A 25231-nucleotide genomic window follows, 5' to 3' on the forward strand; every position below is an offset into this window, starting at 1 on the left:
AATTATACCAGGGAAGGCGGTTCATGACTTTGCTAAGCCAGTACTCAAATTCGTGTGCCTGGTCACACCACATATTTTAAATTAATAATTAAAATTATCGTTATAACTATTTTACCAATATCCCAATTCCACAGAGCACATCCCTGAAAAAACAAATGGAGTTTTTGAACAACTTAAATCTCGTATTCCGAAAAAACACTTCCACCATGTAAGACCATGTAAAAAAAATGCAAAGCTTTGAAGACACAAAACAAAAATGTCCCAGTTTTATTTTGTATATTGCCAGATGGACCCCTTGATAATCTTCCTTCATGCTAGTCTAGCGTTCATTTTGGAACGCTCTGCGATTGGAGATAGTTCCCAAAGTGTAAGGATAAGTAGGCATCCTTACAATTTCCCGCCAAAAATACATTTTAGCTGCTATGAAGATATATTTGAATAAATTTTAGATTGTAGGTAAATAATAAGTTTCAAATTCATAACTTCTTTCTATAGTACTCTCAGATTTTTCCATTATAACTCCATTGTAAGCCCACCCATTAACAAAGCCAACCGCTACACTCGTTCACATAATATGTATTTTCTCATCTCGCCTCCCTCAGAATCCTGGTATATATTTTAAGCTAGGTAATTCGTTAAGTAGATCTATACAAAATTGGTCTAAACTGTGGAAATAAACGGAAATAGTTGCACGGTATGTAAGTTGGGAGCTTGCCGGTAGTTGGGGGAATACATATTCAGTTAGTTACATTAAATGCGCGCACAACAGCCTCGGCCTGACATCAAAACACATAACAAAGGAGACACAACAAACTGAATGGAATACAAAATACAATCGGTTCGGATTCGGTATCGGTTTCTACTTCATCAACAGGTCCCAGGCATCGTCCTCGGCGCTGGCTTTGTTTCCCGACAAAGAAGCGGTGGCCGCCTTGGGCTTGACATTCTTCACGTCCAGGTTCTCGAAACCCTCGCTCAGCTTTTGCGAAGTGTCCTGCAGCTTCATGTTGCGGCGGGCAGTCGATCCGCCGGACGGAGCATTCTGGTAGGAGGTCTCCGCGCTCTGGTAGTTCGATGCCTCGAAGCCGGACCAATCGTCGTCGCGGGTGAGGCCGGCGGTGGCGGTGCCGCTACTGCTGCTCAACTGATTGTGATACGAACTGGAGCTGGTCAGGTGCGTCTTGTTGTTGGCGTTGTCCTGCCAGCCGCCCCAGTCGCTGTCGCTAACGCCGCTCTGCTGGCCCAATCCGCCGGTCAGATTGCCGCCCACCGAATTGGAGCGCTGATAGGCGCTGTCATCGAAGTTGGGATCGTTGTATCCTCCCTGGGGCGACGAAATGTTGCTGCCCGCCAAATTGTTCCAGCCTCGCTTGCCTATATCAGTGACCTGTGGTTGAATATAAAATGGAGCAAGTATATTAGTTTTATACCAGGATCAAGGCGGAAGCTTCCACAACTACAGACCTTGCAGGCTACATCAGTAACTCCGCTCTGAACGGAATCTAGCAAAGTTCCTTCTTTAATCTACAACAAAAAATAAGCAAATACATAAATCAAGCAAATAAAGTAGAACAACTAAACAAACAAATAATCCAATATTGGGAATATACTTTACAGATTTTGTTCTCTTTAGATAACAAATTGGTAGTTATACGTATTATAGTTACATTTACACTCAAATTTTTAAGTTTAATCATAGAACTATTTATTTTAAAAGTTTTACGAGTTTTACATATACCAATACGACTTAATGCGAGTCCTTAATTTACTGAATACCAAAAATCATAAAGAACAATTAATATGAAACCAAAAAGGGTCCCTATTTCAAAGAAATCAAAATTAAAGTGAACAAAATCCGAGAAAATAAGCAAATAAAGGATCAAATACCAAAATGCAATCAAGCATTTATAGAACTCACCTTCGTTGAGGCCAAATTGACTGTGGTGACGGCCTTCTCCTTGGCGGTATTGGCCAACTTGGAGGCGTTGGTGGAGAAAAGGCTCCAGCCAGAGGCCAAAGTGGATAGCGTCGAGTCGAGGAGCTCCTGAGATTGCGTTTTCGGTGGGGGTTCGCGTGTGAACCCGAAACCTGCATACTTTCCGCCCTGACTCGGTGGCAAGTGACTGGAAATGTGAATAAAATTAAACATTTGCAGACAAAGGGTGGATCGGATGTAGTTCCTACTCTGGCCTGGAGGCATTCTCCACTTGGCGTTTGCTGAAGAACTCCTCTTTCTGGTCCTTGAACTCCTGCGTTTGGTACTGCTGATAGCCTCCAGTTTCGCCGCCTCCTCCATTTTGATATCCTCCACTGCCGCCATAACCTGTTGCACTGGGTCGCGATTGGGAGCTGCTGCTGCTGGAGCCTCCTCCGCTGTAGCTATTGGAGCTGGACACTCGTTGCTCTGCCTCCTTGAGATCCCAGCTCTTGCCATGGGCCAAGGTGGCTATCTTATCGCGGTAGAGGGCCGCGGCCTTGGAATTGTAGCGCTGTGTAATGGGCGCCCGATCGTTCCAGTCGGCCTGATCCTCCAGGAACTCGCGGGCATTGCGATTGCCGCCCGCCTTCATCTTCTCCAGCTCGATGTCCTTCCACTTGTCCATGGTGACGGAACGCACGAAGGACAGATGAACGCCCAGGCTGCGATGCTTGCCGGAGCACTCCAGGCAGATCCAGATGCCATAGGTCACGGAAACCCACTGGGGATTGTGAGTTCCGCACTCGAAGCATTTCTGGGGATTCCAAGGAGAAGAAAAGGTAATTTTAGGATTTGCCAGAGAGATATGCGCCTAGAAGCAAACCCACCGAGTTCTCATCCTGGGGCTTCAGCTCCTGGAGCACCCTTCGCGTCCTGGGACTCGCCATGGCAACTGGTTTCTATGGTTTCCTACGCCTGCCCTTTGTCTAGTGGATTTCCCAACAACTGGCGTTCAGTTTCCGCAGCTGATAAAACCAAGTTGCTAATGGGCAATTTGCTGACGCTGGCGCTGATTTCGGTGCAATCTCGGCAGCAAAGTGCGGTTCTAAGCTCCCACGGCGGCTTATGAGCATTTAAAGTCCAAGGAGTGCGACAAACACTTGGTAAAACACATTTAGTTGGTTTGCAAATTTTTTGAAACAGCTGAGACGCTCAGAAATAATGGCAAATTGGCAAAAAAAATGTTAAGCGTGTCCCAATTGGAATGGGTTTGCAGTGTGACCAAGGCGTAGTAAAGTGATAAGGACAAAAGACGGTGAGTCTGCAGTCCCTCTGGAAGGTATCGATATATCGATTGTTTTAGAGGTAAGGGCGGGCTATTTGAATTTTGGAAGAAATTTGTCTGTTCTACTTTATGTATTATTATAGGAGTTCAAAAATTAAATATGTGAATACATATTAAGTATAGTAATATGTAAGCTAATTTAATAATTAATAGGTTTTTAAACATTCTCTGTCCTAAACATTTTATAAATTGTTTCTTACATATCAATAGATATTGGCTTGAATCAAACTTTAATTTGACTTTATAAAATACTGTTATATTTATTTTGTATTAACTTGGAACGTTTAAAGATTATTTCCCTTGTTAAGGTCTTACATTTTTTATATATTTATTTTGTATTAACTTGGAACGGTTTAAGATTATTTCCCTTGTTAAGGTCTTACATTTTTTATATCAACTGAAGCTCATTTTCACATCAAGAAAGAATTTTAATTTATTTAAAATCTATATCCTAGAAAAGAGTATGTCATTTTTAAGACGAAACTTGTGAAATAATTTTATTTGAGCAAGAAAAACAAATAACTAAATTGAGCAAGCTACAACACAAAATTGTATTTTTAACTTGTCAAACAATAATAAATTCCAGGCCACCATAAGCTTTCTTAACATTGCGGAAAAAATCGCCCTCCGCTCTCCAGCAAATTCAATTAACCTTACGCGATGGCATCGCCTTTGTTTCGAGCACACCAAAACACTCCAACAAATTATACATTATCACGCTGATCTGATTTCCAGATCGATCGGCAGTCTTCATGTGCCGACCACTGGCGACTGGGGATGCAGCTCCGATTTCGCCGAGTCATCCCGAAAAAGTTAATAAAAACAGCGATTTATCACACTCGTAACAGTAATCAATCTCCTACCGATTTGGATACGAATTTTGGGGTATCGAATCCCGGACAGGGGAAATTACTTACATGAACGACTTCAATGCAAACAGACCGCAGGTGGGAATGCCACCAAAGATGAAAAAGGGAGCCGGGAAATCCGGAAAATTATTGGATTTAGGCGCCGCTCGAAAGGCATTTCCGTGCACTTTCCTATTTTCCAGCCCCACAAAAATATATAAAAAGGTAAGTGACCACACACGACACGCACATAACTCAATGCCATTGGATTAGCATATAATTATGCACAATATTTCTGCAGATCGGCTGCCTGCCCACTGCTAATTCCCTTTCAATTTCCAAACTTGCGCATTTATTTAAGTCAGCCTCTTGGGATCTCTGCCTTTATAATTGGCGTCGCACGCCCAGTGGGGGCGTGGCAGATCGGATCTGGATGCGAGCGGGTACGAGCATATAATTGCCGCGGCGACCGGAGGATGTGTTGAATTGAAAAGCCTGCCGGGTAATCCGATCGATCGATCCTGGTCTGAGGGTCCGCAGTTAAGTTACGACTCCTGCCCGCTAAGTGAGCCGGGCGTTTCTGGCTGGGCACTCGCTCGACGCTTTCAACAACTACTTGTCCTGTTGCCGGAGCAGATCAGAGGCACTCAGAAAAATATTGGGGTACATTCGAAAAATATAGAGAAAATTATATTATAAAATATATCAAAGTTATACATATTTAAGGAACTCCAATCAAACAAAATTTATTTGGAATAAGTGGTTTGTATTTGACAACCGATTTGTAACCGAAAGTTAAATTGTTCGACACAACATGATCGTTTTTCCAATGTGAGGTTTACCTTACAGGTGACAATCCTAATATGTTAGGATCAGATTATGGTATTGAGAAACTAATTTTTCCTAAAACAGCAATTTAACTCAATGACAAAGGTTAACAGGACATTGAGAAAACGGTCCTTAAAGTAATATTTTTGTGAGTTACAGTGGTCATGATAATTTTTTCAGTGTGTTCCGCTGGTGGTCTTATCAGAAGCCGTGGAGTACTGCCCGATCTGCCAGAAATGGCATTGCTGCGCATCCATTATCGGCTCTGTCACTGCTCTTGCTCGGCGTGGCCACGCCCCCAAAAGCGCCACTGGGCATTTTGCACTCCGTCGAGGTCCGCTGAGGTCCTGAGTTCGGCTCCCAAAGTCCGACTCCGATTTGGGCTGGGGAGTACTGAGTTATTGTGTGGATACGATCAAATTATAGGCTTAGGCTTGCATTAAACTCGCATAGACGTCGTCGGTTGGCCCAAAACTAAAGGTGGGTTCGAGGGTTCTGGAGAGGATGCGCATTTTATCATCGGGGCATCCGGTCCCTCCGCTGGTTAATTTCCAACTCCTGCTGCCTCGAGCCCCCTGCAACTTGTCAACACGTGCAAAACAATGCTCGAATCGTATTCGCATTCACATTTGCATTGGATATCCCATTCCCAATAACGTGCAAATGAATTTGAATTTATGCAAATGAGCAGACTGTTCGCACGCCGCAGCCACAAAGTCTGCGCAGGCACGGGTGATCTCCCTGTGCCAAAGAGTCCAGATCCAAAAAGGAAAAACGCTGGCGAAATAAAATAAAATCGTTCGAAATTGCACCAATTAAGGGGAAATGTATGGGTTAGCCTGTTGGATGGAGAGAGAGGGGTGCCCCCCTCAGATGCAGATTGGTCTGCATTTATCAGCGATATTAAAGCGTTAAGTGAATTACTTATTCTCCTGGTCGCAGCAATGCGTTACCTTTCATGTCCTGCTGTCGGGCATCCAATATCCCCTCCAATGGCCCCCCTTTTTTCCGAGTTGTCAATGCCCGATGTCGATGGCCGCGATCTTGCATGCGACAATTATATGGGCCCTGTGTTGTGTGCGACGCCAGTTTGGCTCCCGATCCCATGGCCAAAAGCGGCAACTCTCTCAAAGAGGGCCAAAATAGGTGCAGGGAGGACCAGGGGTGTCCAGGACTAGTGATCGGCTACCGGAGACGCAAGGCCTGGGCCATTCCTGGTGCCGCTCCTCGCCGCTGATCGATTCGGACCCAATCGATCGGCAGCATCATGCAACCGCGCACAGCCTTCAGCTTCAGTTGGGACTCGAGATCCAAGAGCAGAGGCGGATCCAGGGGGGTTTCGTGGGGTTCAAGTAACCCTAACCATCCGAAAGTGTTTTTCTCAGGGTCGATTTCTAAATGGCAGGCTAACTTTTATGGTCGAGTAAAATCGCTTTAACGGAAACATTAGGTAAGTCAAATATCACTGTACTTTTCTAACAGATTGTAAACCAGATCCTTAATGTTAGATTTTAAGAATAGCCATTAGATTACAATTTTCTAAGCCTTTGTAGGTATGTATGTCTAAAATAAATGTCTAAAGTGTTAAAATAATTCATTAACTCAAAATACAAAATCTGAAATTTGAGCAATATTTCAAGAAATGTTATATATTTAAGTCCCTTTACAACTTTTATTACTTTTAAAAATTTTAGTAGATTAAAATAAACATTTTGAAAGCTTTGTATTTATTCAGCCATTTGCAGCATTACACCAGTATTTTAACCTGCATAGCTCAATAATTTTTTAGTTATTTGTATAAAATGCCTCCTAAAAAAACCCTCCTTTGTTTAGCCCCTGAACTCCAATCTTCAACCCAGTGCCATTCCTGCTCCTTAGCTTAACAAATCGTGCCAAATAACACAACATAATGACAACAAAGCAGACGACGAGTCCGCAGACGTTGTCCACTTGGCTGCCTTTTGGCCGGGAGTTGGGAGTTGGGAACTGCAAGTCGGTGATTGCCATTTCAAGATTTTGCCACTCACACCAGCACAGCGTGGGGATGGCGAAAATTAAGAGATATTTATAATAAGCACGAAAACCACTTAATACTAACGCCTTTGGCAATTAACAGGTACAGGCAACAGGCGACGGCTGAAACAGCGGCCAGGATGCAATCGGAACCCTCGGATGATATGCAGTCCAGTTTCGGTTCGGTTGGGTTGGGGGTTCCATTCAGAGATACTGGGGATTGTATAGAGTTCCCCACTGAAAGCTGAAACGACACATGACCCCAAAGCGCCACTTTTGGAAAAAGGAAAACTATTTGAAGCTCCTAATATAGGTATAAGATTTGCTGAGATATAAGTGGACATGATACTTGAAGATTTTTAAAAGCTCTAAGAAACTAATTATATATTGGTATTTTCTAGTGCAAATAATCTTAAGTACACTTGGATGGTATATATTTGTAAGTAATTTGAATTTTGTACCATCGGTATTTTTGAATGGCTACGGATTATTTAATTTTACTTTTATATATACATGTCAGTAAAATAAGGAACTTTTAAATTTCATATAAATACTTTTATGTTAATAACATATTATTTTATCCAGTTCCTGAAAGTGTTATAGATTAGGTCAATAATTTCAGTACAATATATTTGTACTTGCAGTCCTAATAGTTAAGCTGCTCCCCAGTCTAATTCATATACATACATAAAAACCTTAAGGGGTTTATATTAAAATGCCATCTTCTAAAAGTATACCTATACCATTCATTTTACTCATTCAATCCCTGTCTTGTATGTCAATTTAATGGCGCCTTGATGACAAGATGAATCTTTTCCTCTGCCGATACCACACCACCACCATTGTAATCGGCTCCTGTCAAATTGATTTTTAATTAAATTTTTTCCGGTGTAGCCCTTTCTGGTGGCGCAATCCGTTTCGTCGACTCATTGAAAGCCGCAGGTAACCGGGTTCCGAATGGAAATTCGGGGCATTAATTGTTTCGCATTCTCTTGGCAGGCAGGCGTCTTTCTTTCTTTCATCACCGATCGACGCTGGAGTTGACGCCTTCGGTGGCTCATTACAATCCGAACAATCAATAATGGATAGATGGTAAAATGGTAAAACATCAGTTGGCGCATAGTTCGATTGATTCTCACCGAACAGCGATCACCGATCAACGATCAACGATCAGCGATCTCCAATTCCCCGATGAAATGAATAACTGTTTCGGGGGCTACCCGGGGATCTCTTGAGCGAACGATTATGGCAGTGGTTTTCTGATTTGACAGGCGTTAAATTAAAATTTAATTCGGCCATCTATATAATTATAGTGATCCATCCGAGCATACACATTGACGACAAAAACGAGGACGGCGACGACTCGGCAGCGCATGTAATTAAAGCCACATTAATCACCCGGCTTCAGGAATGGATCCCCCCCTTAGTTCCCAAGATCTCCAGCGATCCCAAACCCATCTTGCCAGGTACTTCAGTTTGAGTCTCTGAGCTGGAGCCTGTGCCACTGCCTCTGTGTCTGCTTTTCACTTTGCTTTTGGTAGCCACAAAATTGTCAGATTTGTCCACTTGAGTTATTTTCGAAAAGTCTCTTTTGAGTTCCCTGCCCATTCCCCCCTCCCCCTGGTTATCCACGGGTGTCAGAGGGTGTCATCTTCTGAATTCCCAAACCAATTATACGAAACTCGTGAGAACTTATCGCACGCATTTATGATCGTTTCGATTTTATTTGTACTCAGCACGCGGTTAGAAACGGTGCTATAAAACTGAATAAATTAAGTAAAAATTGCACTATATTCTCGATTTAAAGCGATAGGAAAAATGGTCACTCGGCATCGTGCTCCACGTTGATTACCTCCTCCTCCTCCTCATCCTGCTCCTCATCCGACTGATCCTGATTCCGGTCAGCACCTGGTTGGTGGGCCAGATTAATGGGCGTGCCCATATATTTGGCTATATACTGGCGGGCGAAACTGAGGGCAAAGGCCGCCGCCGAAGCCGAGGGCAAGGTCATGGGCAAGGCTCGGAAGGCGCTGTTCTCACCGCCCATTGATAATGGAACTGATGCTGTGGGTGAGGCAGTTGGCGCCACCACTGGAGGTGGCTCTACCATGTGGTGGTCGCTGTTCCCCAAGATGCTGCTCGTGTTGATCCCGGTGATTCCTGTGTTCCCGGTGATCCCTGTGATCCCTGTGATCCCTGTGACCCCTGTGATCCCTGTGATCCCTGGGTTCCCGTATGGATATGGCTGCTTCTGCTGGCCACATTCGACAGCTGGAACTGCAGATGGAGCTGCAGGCGGAACTGCAGTTGGAGCTGGGGCCACCGGACTGGGTGAGCTCGAGGTCGAGGGCGAGTCGCGCTGCTTGAGCAAGTTGACCCGCTGGTGGCGCCGCCATTTCGCTCGTCTGTTGGAAAACCAAACCTGGTTGATCAATCGGTGAAGAGACAATTTGTTAGTCGATAAAAAGAAGAGCCGGGGATCGGAGTAGCTAGCTCCGGGTGTCGTGGTTAGTAGGGTGTAGGGATGTACATGTGTGTGTCTTCGATTCGGGAGGTTGGTATATCAAAAATAAGTGGGGTGTTGTACACTCACCTGCACCCTGGCTTCGCTCAAGGCCGTTCGACCTGCCAGTTTTTCGCGGGTGCTCACACATGGGTAGTGCGACTTGTCGAACTCCTTCTCCAGCTCGTCCAGCTGCTCCGGACTGAAGGTGGTGCGGTTCCTCCGGAACTTCGGCTGGTCGCTGTCCGACTCGCTGTCCTCGCCCTCGATGTCTGGTGGACATACAGGTTTTGTTTAAATATATTATATTGTTAATTGTTAACAAAATTGATAAAAATATATCAATTTAAATATGAAAACCTCAATTTCAGTGTCCACCTACTTTTTGGATGGTTAATAAATAAATATATGGAATCCAAAAAGTTCTTTGATATGGATTGTGTGTTTAACGATTTAAGATTTATTTATCCGGCGTTTAAGGGCTCTACTTATTTATATTTCAACAGTTAACAACTGACAAAGTTTAGGAAATAACACCATTTTTAGGCTAAAATTTAAATAAGAGACGGATTTAATTTTTGATTTGGGTAAATTTTTAACTTAGTACCCAAATATACTAAACTAAGACCTTTCAAACTTTAATTCCCCGTCTTCCCCGTCTGATGGCGTATCAGAAAGGGATGCCCATTCTCTGCCGCCACACAGACTATATACAACATCTGTTGGAAAACTTTTATCGATAAGCTGCCTCGCTGCTACTCATAGAAATGGGGTCTTACAATGAAGTTATGCAAAAGTTCCCCGACTCACCTATCATCCTGTTGGCATCTGCATCCGGGGAACGGCTATCCCGGCTCCCCGAGTCCGGAGAAAGGGCCGGCAGGGATAGGCGTCCACTGCCCGCACTGCTGTCTCCACAGGCACTGCCACTATTTGTATTGTTGCCATTCCCGTTGCTGTTGCTGTGGGTGGTGTTGCTGTTGCTGCTGTTGGGATTTGAGCTCATGTTGCCATCACTGCCGTAACTGCTGCCACTTCCTCCGGGCTGCAGTGGTCCACCAGGTCCGGCGGTCAGGGGAACGGCTCCCCACAGAGGATGATGCGTTGGCCAAGTGGGAAAACTGGTGTAGGGATGCGGATGCGTGGGATGAATGGCATAGCCGTAACTCGCCGCCCGAGCAAACTCAGCCGCCGCCCTTTCCGCCGCCCGATTCCGCAATATTCTATTGATGCTGCTCACCGAGGGAGCTGTGGCATTAGTGCAGACACCTGGAGATCAGGTAAATGGATTATGAAAACTTCAAAATAATTGTGATTGTGATTGTCAGAATTTAAAGTTCTTAAGATCTTTGGTAAAGTCAAGACTCACATTAATTATTATAAAAGCCAAGATCAAGTGTTCCCATTTTAAAAACTTGTCTACTTATTATTCAAGAAGAAACGATCTTAAAATCAAGATGAAATGACTCTCAAGTTGAATTATTCTTGAAATAGAGATTGATTTGGTTTTTTGATCTTTAGTTTGAATCTATCTTAGCTTAATTTTAAGATTGAGAATGGGGTTTTTCTGGGTGTGACCAGGAATTTACTTATTACTTAAACAACACTTAAGTTTTTTTATCATCTAGTTTTGTTTCAGTTTGTTTTAATTGATAAAGACAAACTTAAAAGGAGCAGGCGCTATCTTGGTTATGTTGGATTTCCATTGATTTTATGTTCCCTGCACCGGATGCTGGGCATCATGACCTGCTGGTGACCCCGAAATGAGCTGGAGATTGACTGTAATGAGAGTACCGATTGGGATCTCGCCGTGTGTGTGTTCGTGCGTCTCATGCGAGAGATGGCTATCGGAACGATTCATTGCACCGAGCGATGCGAACTGACCACAATCCTCAGACTCAGTCTCCAGTCCAGTGTCCACTATCCACTGACCATTTCCACTGCCCACGGGCAACTGGCAACTGTCAACTGGTTGCTGCCGAGTGGACTACTTACTGCCTCCTATTCTGTCCGCGATTATCTCGCAACTCCCGAGGAGGGAACCCAAAATGAGTGACACAAATGTGAGCACATTTACATATCAATCGGACTGGCAGCGGATGTTCATAAATTAGCCAATCGATAAATCTAAATCTGCCGCGGTGGAACAATATATATAGTATCCTCCCGATTCTTACAACATTAAATGAGCCCTCGGCGGGCATTCGCATTACGAGCACCATAAACACATCAATCCCAGACCGCGATGCCCGATGCTGATGGGCTGCTCTTTCAGTTTCAGTTCCTCCTGTCAATCTGATACTTAAGAAGCTGAAGGAAGGAACTCAGGAACTCTGGAACCTCAGGAACCTGAGTAACTGGAGGACCTGAAGATCTGGGGAGCTGAAGAAGCGCGTAAGCAACTTTGGAACCAGAAGACACAGACGCTTGTCGCGACCGTTGTCATTTGTTGGGCAATTTCGCTTTCGGGGGTTCCCTGTCAGTTAATTAGCCCGGCTACTCGCATTGTGTCTCTCCCTATTCCATATCACTATCCCCACTCCAAAACAGAAGTCCTGCCCCATTGATCGGCATCGATACCCCCTGGACATATTCTTATTGTTCGCCTACCTTCGGTGATCAGTCGCTCGCGGATTTCCCACGCGAAGATCGTTGGATTCTCGCGCTTGTACTGCTCGATCTTGGAGACCACAGTCGGGGTGGCCACCTTGGGCTTGGAGCCGCCAATTAGGCCCGGTGGTCGCAGGGTGCCTGCAAGATTGAGAAGTTGTGGGTTAGAGATATAAGGATCATAGATATCAAAGCAAAAGATGATCTATAGCTTATAGATTGGTTGAGTTTTTGACTCCGAAATATCTTATTTTATAACTCCTTTTTAATGCAATATAACCCCTTTGTCATATAGTTTCCATTCCTAATCTTATGAATGAATATATAATGATATAATAATTGCTTATAATGCTCTAAAGATGTATTAAAAATGTAGTTATTCAGAAAAATTACGGTATTTGTATTTAAAATAACTAAGAGTACCTAATCATTTGTTATATTTGATGTAGTATATGTTGTTAAATTGATGTTAACAAGCCTATAATGGAAATCAGTTTAATATTTAGTGAGTTAGGAACTTGAAATGCTTGTGATATTTTGCTTTTAAAATTAAACAATAAATATCTTAGCTCAGAACTTACATAATTAAAAATCATAATAATTTATGTATAATCATAGACCGTTTTTGTTTAAGAAATGAAAAATGTTCATAATTAAATAAAATTAATTTTTGGGACCCCGAATACACTCTTTGGCTGAGGGCGTGGCCGTGGGCTATGTAGATTTCAGTAGTAGTATACCCCATCCCAGTTGTGCAATCAATTTGGCCTTTTTCCTATTGCCAGCTACTTGGATGCCTTGGGACCTCGTGTATTGTGCGACTCGCATAATTTTCACATTGTTCAAAGCTGGCGTGCCCGTGTGGGCGTTTCGAACAGGTCAAAAGCCCTCCGGCGGCAGTGCATTGTGTGGCACTACGGGCTTCCAGATACCAGATACTATACTATAGATGCCAGATGCCAAATGGCAGATACCTGCTACCTGTTGACTGCCTGCTCCGAGCCACTAACTAACTAGACAATTAAGCCAGCAGCCGGCGTCCATTCAGCGGAGCGCTAATTTGAATATTTGACAACATCAGCGGCCTGAGACTCCAAGTCACAGAGTTTCAGAGTCACAGAGTTTCAGAGTCACCGAGTCACAAAGTCGGCTCAAATGATAATTCGTCGGAAGCAGTTGACAGGCGCGCGCGTTTATCTTGTAAATTGAGCTCTGTCGCTGAGTTACACCCAGAGAAAAAATCCCAAAGATATCGCTTCAAATCACCAGATTAGCTGGCTCATTCGGACATATGCCATTCATTTGATTTCGAGTGGCGAAAACATTATTATCTTTAGATTTTAATTAGCATACTAATTTATTTTGAATTTATTACACTTCCAAGCCGATTTTGTTTTCTCTGCACTCGGTTGCCTTAAATTAATGAATGGGCACACATGTACTTGTACATTTGTTTTCTAGCTTTTTGTGCGCAAAACGGAAATTATTTACACAATTTAAATTGACTTGAATGGGAATGAATGGCATCCACCCAGATCGGATGGTGAGATTCGAAGTTACACTAATGAATATTTGTGAATGGGCAGATTTATTTAGCGTAGCCTTTTCTGACACACTAAACTGGCTGGTGATAAAAAGGCACTTATATTGTAGGTTGGTATTCAACTAACGTTTCTATGTTTTATACTTTATATATTAAAACCTCAAGTAATAGTCTGAATTAAGTATATTAAATTAATATCTGAAATAAATCATTTTTTCATGATTTTTTTAGAGCTTATCTTTAAGATAAACCAAAAGAGGTACTATTTTTTCCAAAAGTTTCCTTACCAATTGTTAAGCTTAAATTTAAGGAATTTATTATTTTTTAAGAAACTAAATTATTTATTAATTTTATAATTTTTATAAAGCTTATGGCTTTCAAAATATTTATATATTTTATAATTTCTTTACATTGATTATATGTTTTATTGTTAAAATAAAATGTTGCCATCAAACATTTGTCCTAAAAGTGATGTAAAATCTGTGTTTCCGGCTCAGAATGCAAGCTTGCAATTGAAATTAGCCAGTTTGAGTGGAGAAGGTGGCAAATCGAGAATGACATGGCTGGGAGTCGAGCCCACAGGTGGCAACAGGTGTGCGGCTGCTGCAGACTTCCTCGGGGGAAAGGGGGTAAAAGGTGCTTAAAAAGGGGGTAAAGGAAGAAGAGGGGGTGTCCAGGTGCAGGTGGGGGCGATGGCGATTGCCAATCGATTTGTCGTGTTTACGTGACCCCACAACGGAGCCGTGCAAATCGATTGGGACGCTTGGGGACACATGGCGATTGCATTTGGGGCGCGTGTTTCGTGGTTCCGCGTTCTGTCGCTGATTGCATTGGTCAGGGTGGTCTAGACTTCCTCCTTCCCCCAAATTATAGCTCTTCTACTTTATAACAACCCAAGAACTTACCCAGTAGCTTGGAGACAGCTCCTTGCTGGGATAACATATGCTGGGCCAGATCATATCCTCGGAGGCCAAATCGGGATAGCTCTAGTAGTCTGTGTTGGGAGGCCAGGGCGTTGAGATTTGTGGCCGCCGCCGCTGCTGCCGCCCCCGCTGCCCCTGGTCCCGCTGCTGCACTGCCTCCGCAGAAGAGGCCGCCCAACGCCGGAGCTGGGGGTGTCACCTGGGTCAGGATGGGCGTGGAGGGGCTCAGACTGTGCGGCTGGGCGAGGACTGAAATGGCAGGGTAACAAATCATTAGTACACTGGGAAAACTGAAAAGATTTTGAAGCTAAAAGTGAAAAAAAATTAAATCCATTGTTTTTGAACAGGCTTGACCGTGAAAAATAATACCTGATTAAAATATCTAACTTTAGAATAGTATTTGCTTAAAAGATAAACTAAAGAAACCCTTTGGAAAAATATTATTAACATTTTAAAGATCTTACAGATTTTTTTATGTTCAGAAAATATATAAATTATCACACTTTTAAAATCATTATCATTACCTTTAAGCATTAATTTCTTTTGTTTTTCAAAATTTTTAAATATTTTGAAGAATTTTGTAGCTCTTTTTCTGCCTTCAACCGTCTTTTTAAAGAATTTAAAATAGGGAGTTATTAAAAACTAAATAGGTTTTAAAATATTTTTTCTAAAGTATTTTATTCCTATATGTAAATCATGTTTGCATGTTAAGTTACTTTTTGTATGCTAATTTAATAAATATATTTTAAGGAAACATGGATTTTAGATTTCCCTTTGTAACATTTATTTTTCCAAGTGCAGGGGCGCAAAATCATTAAACGTCAATTGGAATTTAAACGAAGCTGTTGCCGGCATTCCGCGCGTGACACAGAAACACCAAGAAATTTGTAGCCCGATCATCGACTGGGGCCTCGAGGATTTGGGGGGAACTGGAACTGGGACAACTGGGATGGCTGGACAAATTTCGGTGTGTTTTTGATCGACGACGTCAAAGTCAAACAGTCAGAGTCGACCCATGGAGCTGATCATGGGGGGCTCCTCCGTCCAGTGGCGGAAGTGTCAACGTTTATGGGCATAATGGACGCGGTGTGGTCCATTACCGCTGACACTGACTGCTGATTCCAGTCGGAATTTATGAAATTCTCGCTGGCAATTTGTTGGACCTGGATCTCTGGATCTCTGGATTGGAATCGGAATCGGAATGGGAATGGGAATGAGACGGAGATCGCTTGTCAGCGTCTTGGCAGCAATTGGCCATTCCTCGGATGTAGAAGCTTTTATGTTCATTTTGACATTTTATCTGATCGCGAGAACTGCACACATTTTAACACCTCTTTTTTGGTGCGATCGAGCTCCGTGTGTGGCGACGGCATGCCACTTCGCCCGAGGATCGGGGATCGGGGATAGGCGATCAGGAATCGGTTCTGGGGATCTCCTCCAGCTACTTGGCTAATTAAACCCCATGCAGATGGGACCAAGACCATCCGGGCTCACTCCATTTAAAAGTGGCCGCCGCAATTTGTTGCACTCGCATGTTGCGCCAATTGTTGTGGCCATGGTTATGGCCATGCTTGATTTATGCCGCCGCAACAGCCGGCCAACTTGGATGTCAACAGCACTGAGTGCCTCCGGATTGCCATCGCCATCGCCATAGCCATCGCCGTTGCCCCAGTCCGCAATCTTGGAGACCCAGTCCCAGTTGCAGTCCAGATTCTATGGTAAAGTCGGTTCGGGATCGACCGATGATTTACTACGCAATGCGACAGCTCCGACTGCTCCGCGATGCGCCTCAGTCAATTGCAAAAGCGGCTTAAATCGCTGGAACCACGGCCCAAAACCCGAACCTTTCGGCTGCCCCTCGATCCTCTACACCGAAAAAAAATATTACGAAGGTAATCTATTAATTTGGTTTTTCCTAGGTCGAAATTTGTCTTTACTTGATATATCATAGTTTTTTAAAGTATTCAATATTTACTATATTACATATTTTAATTTTTACTCAATGAGAGGTAAGACCAAAGAACTCTTAGTTATACAAGAAATTAAAAGATGCATTTAGAAGATTTTGCCCACACAGTGTTTCATTATTCAAATCAAAAATTTCCGTTAGTTAGTTAAGCTAATCTTTAAAAAAATATATAATATGGCACATATAATTGATGGATAAAAATATTAGACAGGATTTTCTTTGCTTATAATATTTTTAAAAAATAGAAAATAATAATATTTTTAAACTTTCAACCAACTTGGTTATTTTTAATTTAATAATTTCATTATGTATACATTTTTTTCACTCTGTATCCGATCGTACGTCACCGTGAGACTTATAACAAGAAGCGATGCCGATCGGAGTGGGACTGAAGCTCGAACTCGGGATCGCAGCTCGCCACAAGTGATGATCGCCTCGGAATTCAATTGATAGTTTGATTTATTGCTACCGGTAACTTTTTGCCGATGCTTGCCCCCCTGCCCCCCTCATTGTGCCCCTTGCCCAGGCACTGCATATAAATTAAAGTTGCTCGCTTTTTATGCGGCTCCTCAACGCATCCTCATACCCATCCTCATCCCGATTCCTAGCCCCTCATCATCATCCTCATCCTTAACCACATCCCCAGCCCCCTCAGTTAGTGCTCGCTGATCTTGTTTGTCGCGCGCAGAGCATTACTCGTCCTCTAAAGCTTCTGGTTTTTACTGCCAGTGCGCATTACTGCGATTTTCGCACATTTTCCTAAGCTCCAAGAATTCCGCTGCGGGGAGATGTGCTCTTACATAAGTCACTCTAATTTTATGCCATCCTTTATTGGATTTTATTGTACGGTTCTGGATTATAGTTAGCTGTTAAAGTGTGCCTAACCAGAGGAATAAAAATATGCAAATTGAATTAAAACACGTTAAGCTTTAAAGGAATCCATATTGTCTTGAATATATTTAGCCTTTTGATGAGTGTTACCTTCTAAAACATTGTTTAAGTGATAATAAAAATCACTTTTCAGTTTTATTTTTTTAATGATTTGATTATTGTATTCAAACATGAAGAAACTTCAGTCTTTATTTACCCGAGTATTTCTAAATAACACAGTTCTTTAAAATAAACCTAATTTAGAATATTTTAATATTAAAGGTAATTGATTGTATAAAAATATATAATAATCTGCTGAACTTTTCAAGATAAAGTGCTTTAAAGTTAGGAACCCTTTATGGGATATGATACTGTTCGGTAATCATTTAACATCACTGTTTCCTTTTTGAGACTTTTTCGTAAGGCCCAAAGAGGTTGTGAAATGATAACCCGGGTTCCTTGGGCGGCAGAACCACCAACTGGCGTGACACACATATGCATAAACGTAACGCAAGGCAAGAGTAACGTAAGGAGTTCGGACCATGTGCATTTACGAGCCCATCCATACCATACCATACCATACCATTTCGAACCCAACCGAGGCACTCTTCAAAATCATTGTGCACACCTTTTATACGCTTGGCTTTCTAAGAATAATGCGAATACACGCACCACGTAACCTGAGACCCCTAAGTATGGTTTCTGCCCTATGCTTAAACTTCAATGTATGCCATGTACCCCTTGGATTCCCCGAACCCTCCGTATACCCCCTTTGTCTACGGTTTGGGGTCTCCGTGTCTCTTTTCCAGCGTTTCTCGTCTCGCTCTCTACCTCTCTTTTTATAATTATTTATTTATTGTGCAACTTCCAACACCTTCGGAGAGACAAGTCAAAGCTTTGCCCTCCCCATTGCCCCAGAGTCCCCTAGTTTCCATCCGGGACACTGTGTGTATCTTGCAGATACTCGTACATTCGATGGCCGCCGACGTGAACTAATTTTATTTGACAACCCATACTTGTGCAAAACAAATTGCCACTGATGTGCGAAAGACCAAAACAGTTGCCACATTTGTGTGTTGTGTGTTGCTGCTGCTGCTGCTGATGTTGCTGTTGCTGCTGCTGCTGCTGCGTTGCTATTGCTGTTGTGAAATTTCCAAATCATTGCACTTCTCCAGCAGGCATTTGACTAGTGCCACCAGTTTCTTGTGGCTGGCTTTTGTTTTAAACTGTTTCGGGCCCCCGATTCCGATATCCCTGTCAGTTCACGGAATTCGCCCGAATATTGCGGCTCGAATGGAGCGTGCAGCAATAGCAACGTCACAACGGCAACACCAGTAACACAGGCGATATCAGCGGATATCGCAGCAACATCAGCGGTTTTTGTAGCAACATTAGCAGTAAAATCAACAGAAAATTCAGCGGATTTAGTAGTTATTAAGTAAGGAAGTACACAGAATAAATATAACATAATACTGACCAAAGAAATATCAAAACCACCTCTGATTTGCTAGGTTTTTTCTTCAACAATATAAACAATTAATTTATTATTTAAAGTTGGTTAAAGAAGGTTAATAAATTGTATTACTTGGTGTGGAGGATTGGTGATTTAATATTTTAAAGAATAATGATTTTAAAATATATTCTTTCGTTTCCTTTCTTGTTACTGTTGTAAAATAAATAGTTCAATCAAGGCAATAAAATAGTTTTATGACATTAGAAAAGGGTAAATATAGATTATTATCAAAAGTAAAATGTGAATTTAATATAAGCTGAGAATCCTTACTTGAAATCTTATAAAAAAAGACAATTTGTTGATAATTCTTAAAAAAAGTTGATCGGAATCGCATTTAAGGCTGAAGATATGTGGATTGTCTTAACATTTCTTTTTAATTCAAGTACCGAATTGTTGTTTAAAATAAGTAGTATAACTAAAAAAAGATTTTTTTTAAAACTTGGTACTCTTTTGGATCACTCACCTGTGGTTGCTGCCGTGGGCGAGACGGGCGTGATTGCCGACGGCTGACCAACGCCCCCGGCGGAACTGCCCAAAAGTTGCAGATGCGACGGCATTGGCACGCCGGCCATGGGCATGATTGCTCCCGGGGACTCGCAGGTCCCGGGAATCGAAATGCCGGATGATGCTACTGGTATGGAAACTTTATTGGTTGTCCTTGTGGGCCCGGGGGATGTGGTGGTTGCCATGCCACGCTTTTGAGATGTTAGGAACAGCAAAACGGGAGGGATTCAATTGGGGGATTTTTCAATGAACAGGCGGCATTTTATTGGGACCCTGTTTTTCCGACGGTTTTTTGGGGGTGCTCTGTGTTTTTTTTTTTTATTCGCCGCTTTGGATGCCACTCGAAAACGCGCACCGGAACCGCTCGGTTGTGTTGCTGCCGTTGGTGTTGCTAGTTGCTAGTTGGTGGTGTTGCTGCTGTCGCCGCTGTTGCCGCCGTGTTGTTGCTGCTGCTCAACGCTCGCTGACTCGACGCGCACCGCACTTCGCACTCAAACTCAACGCCCGCCGACTCGCTGAATGAGACTGAGCTCAGAGCCACCGGCAGCGCAATATCTTACTTGGCTAAAACTCGGATCGGGTTGCTTTTGCTTTTGCTTTTGCTGTGCTGTTGCTGTTGCTGCATTCTGGTTTGCCTGTGGTTGTGGTCGGTTTGCCACTGAGCATTCAGGGGTTTTTTCTTCTTTATTTTCCTGCCTCTGAGTGTGTGTACTTTTGAGCGTCGCCCCATTGAGCGTATTCACTGTGGAAATGAGAGGAATATACACATATATATGTATATATATATATCTTAAGCCAACGAAACCCCAAACCAAAACCGAAACAGTTGTAAAAGTTCAATAATTAATTACTCGGGCATTCGATTTCAGTGCATTGTTTATCAAAACTTTCAGGCTAGACCTGCGCTACCAGTTGCTTTCGGGCTTTTAATCGACGACCGATTTTGTTTGGTAATACGTGGTGTTTGCCAGTTGGAAAAGTTTTTTATGGACATGCCGACACCAAGAAATGGCTGTCAATCATCGATCACTAAAGTAACACTGAAAATAAAGCGTTTTTGGATCTGTCTCACTTAGATTCAATTATTTAAGGGTTCATTTTAATGTTGATTAGACCAGATGAAAATATTTAAGATATTAAGGGTCGAAATTTTGGTAAAGTAATATTAAAGTTTTTAATCACCCAAGGTATATTTTAACTGATAGAATACTATAAGCTATGTTAATACGTCTATATTAAGTGGTATAGCCAACACCAGTGAATTATGATAATTAATACCCCTACCAAAAATGTAATTGCTTAATGTAATAACGTGATAAGATTTCAAGAGTTGTATTGTCTTTGAGAATAGTTTTTTAGGGTATCCTACAAATATTTAAGTTTTCAATGCTTTAAATAATATTTTATTACTTTAAATTATTCATAAAATGGTATAAACATTGTATTTAAAGATCATAACTAATAATATAGAGTTCTATCATATATAATATTATTAACCAATTCGTATAACCTATTATTATTAAGTTTGGATAACCATTGTCATTTAAATCTCTCAGATATTCAATAAAATTTTTTCCAGATCTTTAATTTTTCTGCGTGATCGCAGAGTTAGCTCCCTGGCTACCGAACCCCCAACTCATCCCTCAAAAAATGGGGACGTGCAAAAAACGCATTACTCGGGACATCGGCGGACATTAGTGACTCGGCCGGACGAGAAACCAATGAATCCGCGTTGGACGCGACTCCACTCGTTTTGGCCAACCACCGCGGTGGCTTGTAAACTTGGCAAGTCCAGTGGGGGGGTGGTAAGGAGGTGGTAAGCAGCAGCGTAACCGATTAGCGCCACTCAAAAGAGATAGAAAGAGAGGGAGCGAGAGAAAAACCTGCGCAGCCCAAAGAAGCGAGAGCGAGAAGGATGCAGTGCAGTTGCAGTGGAGTGACAGGAGCGGCACGAGGTGAAGATGGGTAGGCTAATTGATTTATTTCGCCCACTGTTCCCCTCTCACTTCCACTTGCACGCTGGTTGGCTGAATTACAGAAATCAGGAGCCGTGTAATAATGGCCGCCGCAATGCACTTGTGTGTGTATCTTTTCTTTTTGGCCCTGCAACTTCAAATTACTTTTGCATTTTTGCACAGTCGGAGGTGTTGTATCTGCAACTCCCCAAGCGCGGCCTCTCTTTTTAACTCCAGGGGGTGTGCCAGTGAGGCGGCAAATGGCCAACCTCCCACACTGATAATGGAAAATAATCAATTTTAATGGCCTATAATTTGCCAGCGCAAAATAACAATCGTTTCGCAGATTGAAAGGCACAACTTTTGCCATTCGAAATGCCAATACACGCACATAGAACTTTTCGCCAAACGAGAACATTAATTTATTTATGTTGATAGAAGACTAGGCAAAAGTTGCTTCCACTAAAAAATATTTATAAGTCGGTGGAGAGAGAGTGAGAAAGAGAGGGCAAACACTAGCTCGTTGAGTTCGGCTCACCTTACATAATTTGAGCCGAACTCAAACTGGCTGGCAAATTGAGTGAGAGCGAGTGAGAGGCGTGTCTGAAGAGCAGGCTCGCAGTTGCGCACTGGCTTCTATATCCATCCCTCTTTCACTCTTGTTAACCCCAAGTTAAGGCAACAGCCAATGGAAGAAGGCTAAGAAAACTCAAAGAAAACCGAAGGGGGAGGGGGTTTTCACTGGGTATCGGATGTTAGGCAGCGGAATTAGCTCGCGTTCTCTAAGCCCCCCCCCCTAGCCCCCTCCTGATTGATTTCGGCCCGTATGATTGATTAGATTAATAACGCGGCTAATTAAACATTTATCACTGTATCTCACAAACCGCCCGAAGGGGCTCAAATTAACCCTCACAAAGTAAAACAAATTATGCCTGCTGCTACAGGCCAACTTCTATAACAAGAACCTTGTTTTTAAGATCTATCATAAATAGTCCTTTTGAATTTCAAGCAAAGTAACCAATTTAATTTAATATCCCTATTTTCAAAAAAAATATAACTAATCCCTAAGGACTTAACGAGGGATCGATTAAGATTAAATAACTATCTTATAGTTTAATACACATCTATTTGTAATATCTTATCCCAGGAAATCTATGTTAGTCTGAGAACAGATTTTTAGGTTAATAGAGAAATACTTTTAATCATTTCCAAATTTTTCTTTAGGTTGTAGAGTTCTTAGAACAGTTGACGTTTGGAAAATCGGATTAAAACGTTTTTTAAAATTAATTTTGATTAACAATTCTCTAATTTCTAAAGATTGAGTACTTTTATAAATGTTCTCAGACCTAACCGTTGATTTGCTAAGTTTTTTTCTTCAAGTATTTCGAATATTCTAATTTCTGTAATTCTTTATATGACAGATGCCAATCCAAGTTAGGGATGTTCGACTGTGTGCCTGCTTCTAATTGCGTTTCGTGCTTATTTTTTTTTGGGGATGGGTGCATTAATTATGGCCGCCTTGGCTAACGCCTGCCGGCCGCCATTATTTCGGTAGCAAAGTGGCCAAGTTCCAGCCAGATAGCAATCTAGTATCTACATCCCGGCCCAAACTTACCCGAACTTAGAGCCAAGCCCTCTGGGCCGTGCATATTTGTGGTAGCCACGCTTCCTGTTTTTGTTTGCTCGCCTGTCCGCTGTCCGGCTGAAAATATTCGAAACAATGTAGACAAGAAGTGCTCAGGCCGGGCGGAGTTTTTGTGCCCGTGGTTAGCGACGCGGTGGTGTTTACCCACATGTAGGCATATGCATATGCTGATTTCCACCGGAGCGGGGGCTATACTTTTTACAGGGGGAAATGGAAGTGGGAGTGGGCCGCCGAGTTGGTGAACCGTGAAAAAACCCTGGGGTAGAGTTCTCCTCGGGCCAACAGAGAATCGGAATTTCGAAATGCTAACAAACAAATAGAAAATAACTTTTAGGCACAACGCTGTAGCTTCCTCATAGAGAAAAACAAGAGGCCACCTTTCGCCAGAGGGCCTTTACACTGAGGTAAAATCATCACTTATAAGTTCCATTCAACTTAAAGGGAACTCAAGATTTTAAGGATGATCCCCATTACACATTCATGTGTGGATATTATTAAAGTATCATAGCTTCTTCAACATTTATTGAATTTATTCAACATTTATTCAATAGTTCAAATATAAAATGTTTGACCTTAAAAAATTTGAAGAATTTCCTTGTAACTTACACTGATGAACTGGCACAAAGAAATTCTTTGCTTTCACAACTTATAAATGTTGGGAATTAGATGAGTTTGATTTAGACTTTAAATATTCTTATTTTAATATTTTTTTTCAGCGTAAGACCTTCTTTCCAGAGACCAAAGCCAACGGAAATATGCTCAAGTTTCTGTTTTTGTTGGTCGGAAATGTTTAGCGCTTGCTCAGAATGATTAAAGTGTCGCTTTTTGTCTGGCTCCAGTTGCTTTTTCCCATTTGCATGCAAATGTTCCTCAAAATTTGCTGACTAATGCGAAAGCAAACAAATCTACGTACTTCATTGTAGGTTAAATTGCAAAGACTTCCTGAATCTTCTCAAAAGTTGATGTACCCGTAAAATTGATTTTGATGTGCCATTTATTCTGACATTCTACTGGAGCTTTCTTTTAGATAAGCTAATATTTTAAAAATATATCCCAATGGATATATAAAATGTATTCTGTTATTATTATGGCTATTTTTATTAAACAAGTAGAACAAACTACTTAATTCATTAAGGTCCGATCTCAGATTCTATAAAACACCAATTTTGGTATTTTCGGTAGGTATGGAAGTAGTAGTAATCCCTTAATCCATTCCTCGGGTCCGTCACTCAAATTTAGATACTGAAATTGGCGGGCTACTGACTCATGTGCTTCAATATCACGGCGAGCACGCACCACTCGGCCGGCGGAATGTAATGATTAACTTTTCGCAGTTGCTAAATTAAGTGAGTTTTTACTGCTGCCCGGATCGGGGGGCTATGGGTATGGCTATAAGGTGTGGGGAGTGGAGTGTCGCAGTCCAGGGGCTCCTGCATCATCGACAAGAGCAAATTCGCAGTTGGCCAGCTCAAAATGGAGTGGGAAAGGGGGATGGCATCGCATTGCGTGTCTGCGACTGGGGCCAGAAATGATTTCCACATACCACAGCAGTTAAAGCCCTTAAGTCAGGGAGAAAATCCAATTAAATTCGGTAGCGAAAGAAATAAGTCTGAACTGTCGGCAAAATGATTCTACATACACGTATTTGCGTCAACATTGATTTTGCAGAAACAGAAACATCCAAACAGGGATTCGATGGGATGGCCTCGGCGGCAGATTCGGGGGCGAGTGGGGTTTAAGCGGCTCCAAGACAAAGACGGACAGAATGTAGTTCATGTGCATGGCGATGGCGTGATTGAGGACGAACCCGAGGACAGCAGCAGCAGCAACAGCAACTGCACAACAGCAACATCAGAAACGGGAGCAGCAGCAACATCAGCAGCGGTAGCAACAGCAACATCATCAAATCACACATAGGAAAACGATCCACAAAATTAGAAAAAATATTTACTTCTTTAACTATAGGTCTAATATATTTATTTTAAATTTATACTTTGTACTGGTATACCCAAAATATTTAACTACTGTTTTTTTTTTTAATATTTAATAGATGTTTATTTAATAATCTTAAAAATTTTATTTTTTGGAATTGTATGTCATATGGAAAATTTCTACCTAATTAAGAAAAGTTAATATTTGTATCAATAAAACTTTCTAATAAAACTATCTCGTTTTTTTAAATTCTATTAAGGCAAATTATGAAAATGGGAATCTACGCCTTGTCAGATGGAAACATTTACCTGG

General features: G+C 42.1%; 2 protein-coding genes across 4 annotated transcripts; both read right to left on the minus strand.

Annotated features, from left to right (window-relative positions):
* Nucleotides 1-556: 556 nt before the first annotated feature.
* LOC119554720 (ADP-ribosylation factor GTPase-activating protein 1) lies at nt 557-3192 on the minus strand. Of its 2 annotated transcripts, XM_037865734.1 has the most exons (5): nt 2806-3192; nt 2185-2732; nt 1919-2123; nt 1465-1524; nt 557-1387 (listed from the first exon to the last, which is right to left on the minus strand). In XM_037865734.1, exons 1-5 carry the CDS (start codon nt 2863-2865, stop codon nt 860-862), a joined length of 1401 nt encoding a protein of 466 aa, XP_037721662.1. In that variant the 5' UTR covers nt 2866-3192; the 3' UTR covers nt 557-859. The 2 variants fall into 2 exon arrangements, with proteins under 2 accessions (XP_037721662.1, XP_037721663.1); XM_037865735.1 differs by lacking the exon at nt 1465-1524.
* Nucleotides 3193-8654: 5462 nt separating this feature from the next.
* LOC119555031 (paired box protein Pax-6) lies at nt 8655-19920 on the minus strand. Of its 2 annotated transcripts, none has more exons than XM_037866176.1 (6): nt 19347-19920; nt 14514-14780; nt 12066-12206; nt 10266-10724; nt 9546-9727; nt 8655-9374 (listed from the first exon to the last, which is right to left on the minus strand). In XM_037866176.1, exons 1-6 carry the CDS (start codon nt 19570-19572, stop codon nt 8775-8777), a joined length of 1875 nt encoding a protein of 624 aa, XP_037722104.1. In that variant the 5' UTR covers nt 19573-19920; the 3' UTR covers nt 8655-8774. The 2 variants fall into 2 exon arrangements, with proteins under 2 accessions (XP_037722104.1, XP_037722105.1); XM_037866177.1 differs by having other exon boundaries at nt 8840-9357.
* Nucleotides 19921-25231: the final 5311 nt, after the last annotated feature.

Source organism: Drosophila subpulchrella, chromosome 3L (genome assembly GCF_014743375.2).
Source record: "Drosophila subpulchrella strain 33 F10 #4 breed RU33 chromosome 3L, RU_Dsub_v1.1 Primary Assembly, whole genome shotgun sequence".
Taxonomy (NCBI): Eukaryota; Metazoa; Arthropoda; class Insecta; order Diptera; family Drosophilidae; genus Drosophila; species Drosophila subpulchrella.